Source organism: Pristis pectinata, chromosome 7, assembly GCF_009764475.1.
Source record: "Pristis pectinata isolate sPriPec2 chromosome 7, sPriPec2.1.pri, whole genome shotgun sequence".
Lineage (NCBI taxonomy): Eukaryota > Metazoa > Chordata > Chondrichthyes > Rhinopristiformes > Pristidae > Pristis > Pristis pectinata.
The window spans coordinates 82,715,005-82,724,415 of NC_067411.1; the positions used below are offsets into that span (position 1 = coordinate 82,715,005).

At 37.4% G+C, this 9,411-nt stretch overlaps 1 protein-coding gene across 3 annotated transcripts in view; it reads right to left on the reverse strand.

Moving 5' to 3' along the window:
* Window positions 1-9,411, reverse strand: part of sncaip (synuclein, alpha interacting protein) — a 77,201-nt gene that overhangs the window by 22,167 nt on the left and 45,623 nt on the right. For all 3 annotated transcript variants that reach the window (XM_052019710.1, XM_052019709.1, XM_052019708.1), the window contains exons 4-6: window positions 5,370-6,244; window positions 3,820-3,999; window positions 271-384 (exon numbers count right to left, since the gene is read on the reverse strand). In XM_052019710.1, the coding sequence (XP_051875670.1) occupies window positions 271-384; window positions 3,820-3,999; window positions 5,370-6,244 (1,169 nt within the window). The remainder of the gene's footprint in view (window positions 1-270; window positions 385-3,819; window positions 4,000-5,369; window positions 6,245-9,411) is intronic.

Sequence of the window (9,411 nt, forward strand, 5' to 3'; positions counted from 1 at the left end):
AACACTACAAACTGGCATCATGATTTACATTCATTAATGTGTATGACATAACTGGTGCCACAACGAAAACCATTGAGCTTCTAAGATCCCTCAAGGTTCCCAAAAAAGCAAATGTTAATGAATCCAATTTTGCCCTATTTGTGTGCATTGGAAATGGGATGAGTATTAGTTCATGTAAAATTTAATGTACAGTCCAGCCTACAAGACTGATAATGGCATTAGATCACAAACACAAGCAAGTTTTTGTTTTAATTTCCAGCCCAGACCTACCTGACCATAGCATGCTGCATAATGTATAAGAGCAGGATAACCATCTGAAGGACTCAGTTCAGCAATGGCTTCAGTCTCACTCATCAGCCATCGAAGGCATTCAAGCTTTCCTTCCTAAAGACACACAAGCAAAAGGATTGGATTTCAAAATATCTTCAAATGTTCTGTAAATATACAATTCCTTTGGAACTCAAGAAGTGGCAGCTCCAAAATATCTGTACAATTTCAAAAGCCCTTTAACATAACTAGTTTAGACTTATGATGGTGCTTTGGAAAAACTCAAATATATTAATGCATTAGTGAATCATAACAAAGAATAAAAGGACATCTTCTGATTTTCTTCTCTCATACTAACAGAGATGACCAACTTCGTAGGCAGTTTGCTTTTGTCCCCCCCCCCCCCAAACAATTATTTAATTATCTTAGAATCTTGACTCTTGAAACATGTTCCATTCAAGATACCCAATGGCTTCAAAAATAAAAGAGCAACTATAACTACAAGGAACTTAGGGGCAACAGCATGACAGCAAATATGTTCATAGCAGGTTTGGGGATCTGCCAGGTAGCATCTCTTTTTACTAGAGGTGATCAACAGCTAACAGAGTTCCTACAAGAGTGGACTGGTCTAAGACTCTGAACTCCCTTAGCAAGTTCGCTAAGTTCAGGGCAGCACGGCAGCATAGCAGTTAGCATAATGCTATTACAGCGCCAGCGACCTGGGTTCAGTTCCCGCTGCTGCCTGTAAGGAGTTTGTACGTTCTCGCCGTGTGTCTGCGTGGGTTTCCTCCGGGTGCTCCGGTTTCCTCCCACGTTCCAAAGACGTACAAGTTAGGAGCTGTGGGCATGCTATGTTGGCGCCAGAAGTGTGGCAACACTTGCGGGCTGCCTGCAGCACATTCTTATGACATACTTCACTGTGTGTTTCGATGTACATGTGACTAATAAATAAATATCTAAATATCTAAGTGTATACTCTGAGGATTAAATCAAATGTGCTCTGTCCTTCAATATTTATTTATATTTTATTTCATATTTTCATACAACATAGGAGGCAGCCATTCAGCCAATTGAGTACATGTTGGCTCACAGAGCATTCCAATTTCCCCTTAATTTTTACTGTAGGTTATTCAGTCCACATTCCATCAACTCCCCCAAGATAGTGGACAATTAACCAGCATGTCTGGAACATGGAGGAAACTGGAGCACCTGGAGGAAATCTATAGATTCACAGGAAGAATGCACAAACTCCATTGCATCAAAGGTCAGGATTGCAGCCTGGCTGTTGGGAGCAGTGCAGCAGCAGATCTGCTAACTGTGCCACTACGTTGCTTGTAACCATTATGAAAAATAGCTGGTGAAAGTATAGCTTTGAGAGGTTATTCCACATTTTTTGTCTTGCCTTGAGTGGGATCATTCAAATGAAAAGAGACAAAATTCTAGGGCACATCCACCAGTGGAAAAAGGTTAGAATCTGTACTTCTGAGTCTCTGGACCATTCTTTTACAGATGTTAAATTTCATTCCCTAGTGTGGATAACAGTAAGTGGGCACCTCTTGTGCCTACCTCACTTATGCTGTTCTGGCACTACAGAGCATTTTCGAGGGCAATACTGGTCTTCATCTGGAATTCCACCAAAAGCATTATTATTGGTTGTGCAAGGCCTAACCTCTCAAGACAGCAGGGTTAGGACCTGTTCTGGGCCTACAGGAAGCCCAAAATGTTGATGGAGAATCAATCCAAAAGTTTAGAATTCTCCATGGGTCCACTGCAGTGAATGCCTGCAAAGGTAACTATGAATAAAGTCATTTACTTCATAAACAGTGGGTGAGAGCTGTAGGTGGAAAATCTATCCCAGAATTCTTTAATCAAATAAAATTACTGCTTGCATTTTTCATTTGAAGGTTGCACCCAACCAATCCTATTACCCTTCCTTCTCTCTTACCTGTCCATCAACTCCCCTTTGTAATTCTTTTGCCATTTACCTGAGGGATAAATTACAACAGCCAATTAACTTACCAGCACATCTTTGGGAAGGATGAAATTACACTGGAGTGTGTGCAGAAGAGATTCACCAGGCTGTTGCCTGGAATGGTGTTTCAATTATGGGGAGAGACTGGATAGGCTGGATTTGTTTTCCTTGGACCAGATGAGGCTGAGGAGGAACCTAGTAGAGGTATAGAACATTATGAGCAGCAGAGATAGGATAGACAGTAGGAAGCTAAAGGGCACAGGTTTAGGGGAAGGGGTAGGAGGTTTAGAGGGGATCTGAGGAAGAATTGTTTTTTCACTGAGTGGGTGGTGGGAAGCTGGAATGCACTGCAGGTGCTGTGTTAAATTTATACATTTTCTCTGTGACGAGTTTCCTCAGGATGTCTTAGTTTCCTCCCACATCTGGAAGACACGCTGGTAAGGTTAATTGCCGAATGTGAATTGTCCCTTAATGTGCTAAATGGCAAAAAAGAATCTAAGAGGGTCGACCTCCACCCATGAGGGAGAGTTGCAGGGCCACAGGGGAATAAGCTGGCATGGACTTGATGGGCCAAGTGGCCTCTGTGTTGTTATAAGCACACGATAATATAATGAAAAAGGATAAAATCAAAATCCACTGATAAAAGTAATTTTGATCAAAATCAAAGTAGAATTTTAAAAATGTTTCTCATAAACAGGAATTCACACACAGCTCATTTCAGCAAAGAAAATAATTTGTAAACAGGTTGCTGTCAGACAGAATCATTTACAATATTTTGTATCAAAAAGATATGTAAAAAAGCTGTTCTGTTGGGTTTATTCTGGTATTGAGATGGGGCATACCCAAAGATAGTGAAGAAGCCTGGAATATTGGCTGAAAGGTGACTTGGCTGCTGTTTGGCTCCTCTCTCACATATTTTTCACATCCCAAGTTGTCACAGTGACAGAGGACGAAAATGGAACTGAATTGATATTTCTTTCATTTTCCCCAAAACTGAAGCTCGGCCACTGTCAGGCAAACCATTTGGCTTTATTCTAATAACACTTTGGTATAGCTGATTATCTTGCTAAATGATTCCATTGGGGAATTAAGAGTAAACCACAGTGTTGGGTTTGAACTCATTTACAGATCATTAGATCATGTAGCAATGGTGAATTTTCTTCCCTTAAGATTATTAATGAATCAGATGAGCTTTTTTAAAAAAAATACTGTAATTTCACAATTGCCATAACAGATACTAGATTTCTTTTTATTCAGAATGTATTCAATTAAATTTAAATGTTACATCTGCCATGGTAGGATCTGAACTCACATCTCTAGGCTAGATCTTCAGCCTACAAATCCATCTGAAAATGAGGAAAGGTTTTTCTGGTAGAGCATTATCTGCTTCATCAAATTCAAAAGTCTATTATTTACTCATGGAACTCATCAGCTTGTTCTTTACCAGTGAGTGCAAAGCCACGAACTGCAGATGCTGGAAGTCTGAAATGGATTTGCCTGATGAAAAGTCATAGGTCAGAAACACTGACCTTCTCAGGAAGTTGCCTTAAGTATTTCCAGTTTTATTCCACAAGACCTACCTTCACAGCTAATGAAGATGGTGTTAACTTCTCATTATTACGTTCTGTCAAGCATTCTTCTGCCATTAAAGTAGTCAGATGCTGTAAACTTTCAAGATGTCCTTGCGAGGCAGCAATGTGTAGTAGATTATTTCCGTTTTCATCATGAATCTTCTCCAGATTGTCAACGGTTAAGTGCGGCTAATAGTTGTATAGGCAACAGAGAGAGGACAGTAAGTTACATAGATGAAGTTATTTTGTTTTTTTTAAACTTGTACCCTTACAGTTAAGTTTCATGTCTTTGTGTTACCCATCACTTAATTTTATCAGACTTCAAATTCAGAAGTTGCATTTTGATTTGACTTCATTAGAAAGGTTTAACAACTATTTGAAAGGAGCTTTTATATTGGTCAGATATGATAGAATCTAAAATTATTCCAAATCAAGCAGTACATGTCAAAGATGGCAGATTTAACCTCAGTGTAGTGACAATGTTTTCTAAGAAAGATTATGGTTGTGAATCGTTGGTTGACCTGTAAATATAAAGTCTCATGGTTTACAAAGTTATTGGAGGAGCAGCTTTCTTCTGTGAAGAATATACATCAATAGCAATATTGATGTCTAGGAATTTTCTCACTGGGACTCCAACATTACTCACTTACACTCACAGCATCCTTACATTATGGTTTATTTTATTCACATCAAACTTGGCCTGAAAGCTAATAACTTTGATGTGACAAATATGAAAATAAAATCTATTAATCTGCACGTTTAAATGAATATAACATCCAAAAAAGATTAAACTGTTTTAACTTACTTGATACTGCATCTTTGAAGTAGAAGAAAACTTATTCCCTGTACCCTCCCTTTGCTTTTTCTTTTGGCAGTTCCGAACGCATCAGTTTCTCAACTTTTCTTTGATGTTAACAGACCTCCTATCAAGCACTGTTTCTGCATCTTTCCAATTATTTTCGTGAATCATGCCAGTTAGTATCATAACCTGCAACATCAACACCTCTACTTCCTTTCCATACAATCTAAAACAGAACATGCCTATGAATTACCTAGTATATAACACATACTTATGAGTCATGCTTGCATCTTGAGTGTGCAGCATTTCCTACGAAGGGAAGACAGTGGCATATTAATAGAAACTAAGCTAACTGTAATTGATATGACATGGATTAGAATAAATAACTTTAGTACTGGTTATAATAATCTCAAAACTGCATCGCTTAACTTTAAGAATGGAAAAACTTCCTGGACTGACAGCAACAATGCAATTTCTTTAAGTAATATTACAGTCAGTCAATGGTGCTGTATGAATAAATTGCTAGTTTTATTCAGTATTTCAAAATTAAAGACAAAATAGCTTTAGTGGCTTTCCACAAAAATAGTGCTAAAAGTTCCTAGTAATGTCATAAGATTTAATATAATAAAAAATGTAAATCACCTTGATCACAACAAAATAAAAACACTTTAACATATTAGAGCTACACAACCATTTTTCTCTATGCCACTTTCCATTTTTGAAGAGACTTGTTGACAATGGCACCAGATCATCTACTTACCAAAAGTGAAATCTGTCCTTCTCTGACTATATTTAAAATACTTTTAACATTTTTTGCTTCCTCGCTCTTTTCTCCAGATCCTGCCATGGTAATCCCATTTTTAGTACTGTTTCCTTCTTCTAGTTTGCTCCCCTTTGAGGACTGCAGAGTCGATGTCCTTGGTTGAGAATTTGGTAGCGCACTGCCAACTTTATGTCCATGTGGATCAACAAACAAACTTGCAGTCCGGCTGCCCAAGTTTTTACTCTGGGCTTCAGCATCATGCACAGAACCACAGTTATTTGGTGTTTGAGAACTCTCTAAATTTCCAGTTGCTTGCCCTTGTTGGTTTATGGCAATTGTTTTTGCTTTCCTCAACTCTAAGCTATTTACTGGTGACAAAATACAGAACTGTGTTAAGTTGTTTGAAGGGTTCTCAGCCTTCACTGCTGAGCAGATCCTGCTGCCATCATCTCTCATGCCCATGCTTGCGTTACTCTCCAGGGCAGCCTTTTTGAAAGGACTACATTTCTGGGAAGGAAAGTGGCTTAATTTGATATAAGGCACATCCAAAATTTCATCCATATCCAAATCGTAGTGTTCAAGTTCATCAAGCAAAGTGTTGGTCTGAGCATCTTTGATCCTAAAGCACTGCCCATTGCTGTGGCAAAAAGTATTGAACAGATTTGGATTTTCAGCATCCTCTTGTTTTTTGTAATCACCCTTAAGTTCATGCTCCTCAGTTTGCTTGTCATTTTCAGGTTTCTCCGGTTGATGCTTGAGAGGTGAAACTCGTTTCACGGGTCTGAATTTACTGTACACATCTGCAGTGCCTTTGGATTTTATTCCACTACCAGCTGATGCTGTACTTCCAGAAGGCCAATTTGAACTAGAAACTGAATGTTAGATCAAAATAATTAGTAAATAAAATGATTCAGAAACTGTTCTTTGAAATAAATCCATTTCCAATTAAGTACCCTCACTTTAGTTGGCTAACAGGAAACAAAGTGCAGGAATAAACAGGTTTTATTCTATGTGGCAGGTAGCCAGTGACTGGAAGGGTGCCACAGGAATCAGCGCTGGGATCCCAGCTATTCATGATACATGTTAATGATTCAGATGAGGGAATTAAATGTGCTATCTCTAACTTTGCAGGTGACACAAAACTGGATGGGAGCGTGAGCTACGAGGACGTTGCAGAGAAGCTCCATTGTGATTTGGACAGGTTGAGGGAATGGGCAAATGCATGGAAGATGCAGTATTATGTGGATAAATGAGAGATTATCCAATTTAGTGGCAATAACAGAAAGGCAGATCATTATCTGAACTGTGATGGATTAAGAAAGGGGGAACTACGATGAGGCCTGGGTGTCCTTGTGCACCAGTAGCTGTAAACAACCATCTAAACTGCTGCAGATGATTGAAAAGGCAAATAGTTTGTGGGCCTTCATTGTGAGATGATTTGAGTACAGGAGTAGGGATAAAAACAGAAAATGCAGGAAACATTCAGCAGGTCAGACAACATCTGGATGACTTCAGTAGGACAAAGAAAATTTTGTAACATTGGCTCAATTTTTCTCTCTCCATTAGTACAGCCTAACTTGTATTTCATAACATTGTACACTCCATCATCTGTATCGTCACTTTCTAACTGCCGCCATTAACAAATTGGCCACTACTTAACACAAAAGCAACCCCGGCCTCATCCTTTCAGGGATATTTTCTTTGTCTAATCCCTCCCCCACCTTTTGTGTAATAACACCAATTTGTTTTTCTTCCTTAGCCATTTCTGATGAAGGGTCTTCAACTGAAATGTAGCTTGGTTTTTCTTTCCATAGATGCTATCTGACCCACTGAACATTCCAACATTTTGTTCTTATCTTAGATTTCCAGCATGTGCAGTTTGCTTTTATTCCATTTACAGGGCGTCTTGCTGCGAGACCACAACTTGAGTATCGTATGAAATTTTGGCCCCTTATCTGAGGAACAATGTTCTTTCCATGGAGGAAGTGCAGGGAAGGTTCACTAGTCTGATTCCTGAAATGGCAGAACTGAGGTATGAATAAAGCTTGTATCAATTAGGCTTCTATTCACAGGAATTTAGAAGAACACAAGAAAATAGGAGTAGGCCATAAGGCCCTTCAAGTCTGCCCCACCATTTAATATGATCATTGCTGATCTATTAATAAAAGGTATTCTGTTTGCAAAATTAACAGTGCAGTGGGGCAAGTGATGAATTTGTGTGGTATAGATTTACCACAAAATATTGTACTGAACTTGTGCAAGAATTATATGACAATCAGCTTTTGAAAAAAAAAATCGTAACTAAAATACAACTGCAGCACAAAAAATAATGTATAAAGAAATTAGTGGTAGAAAGAACATGTCAACAAATTTATGAAGGGATTTATGAAGACACTTTATGGGTGTTATTGTTAAAGCAGAAACGAACAACAAAAATAACTTTGAATTTAGCCTCATATTTGTATCAGCAGTTTTCAACTTAATCTGGTAATTAATATACAACTATGCATCAGCATTTCAAGCAAAACTGTTTCATGTTAGAGGCAATATATTATCTAAGTACGTACTTCCTTAAACTATCTTAATTTTTTTTAAATCATGGAAAAATAACTTCCAGTTTAACAAACACCTAAAATGATACAGCTTAGAAACAGACTAGTCTTTACACAAGGACTTCATTGTGCTTTTTTTAAGATCTACAGTGTATAAGAGCTGGCGTACACAGGGATGTGCTTTTATGTTGGTTTTATTTACATGTGAAATTCCTTCCAAGTGATATTGAAGAATGGATGCCAGATGTTTTCCAGCTGTTTTATACTGACAGGAATTATTAAAGACCTTGATGTAGACAGATCCTGTCCTGGATTTATGAAAACAATCCCTTCGAAAGGCAAGACTAGATCTTCAAAGGTTGCCAGTTTCTTACTTCACCCCACCACATCACAAACATACAAAGAAAATCTTTAAAACATTTCTTCTGTTGGAGAATAGCTAAAATATACATCATGTCCAGTAAAGAAAAAAGACCAGCTTGTAATTGCTAATAAGTGCATAACAGCAATATTTTGCGGAAAAGAAAAATGGTCAATTAATTATGTAAAACATGGGAGACATTTAACTTGATGTGCTGCATATTTTTCTTTGCTCCCAGGTTATTGTGTCCCAAAATAAATATATAACGAATAAAATGATTTCCCTTTCCACCAAAAGACAACTTAATCTTGGCTCTGTAACGTGTGAAGGGGATGCTATTTAAATGAATGCACAAATTATCAACTTGACATTTACAGTACATTTGAATAGCCAAAATGTGCATCAAGACTCAATAGATATGAATAGTTTAGTTTTGAAATATACTTCTTTAAAAAAATCACTAATATTTTAGGTCTGCACAAAAGTAATACTATTCAAAATTATTTCCACTTTATTGTCCAAAATAAAGTATTTGCAGCTGTCAGATTACCATCTTTAAACTTCAGTGTAGATAAAGTAGCTCAATGCCTTCATAGTCAAACAGTTCAAAAGTTTAAAAATAAAAATAAGGCTTATTTGAGATCAAACTCCATTTTTGGTAAATTATTTTTGTAGCTTTTTAATCTTTAATAAAGTGAAGGACAATCAAAGAGCACCAGTGAAAATTCTGGCCCTTGATTATTCTTTTAACTGATTAATTTTACATTTGGCTGTCAGTGTGCAAAATTACTCCAGAAAAAGAACATTCTTGTATCAATAAAATCAAGTGAGAACATTTCAATTGGACAGAAGAGGCAGTAACTGTACAAGCTTCTTTAAATACATGAACTAAAGTAACTATACAATTCCTTTGAAGAGCACTATATTTTATCAAGAGAAAATGTGCACATTTAGCGCACAAGTTATGTAACCCAAAAAAAATCTTCATACAGGCTCTTCATGATTTTGCCAAAAGATCATGGAACATGGTACACTATGTGCAGGCAATTTCCAACATTATTGGGTAGATGCCAATGTTATTCCAATACTGGAACAACTTGGCTTGAGGCACAGCAGAGGTCTTCAA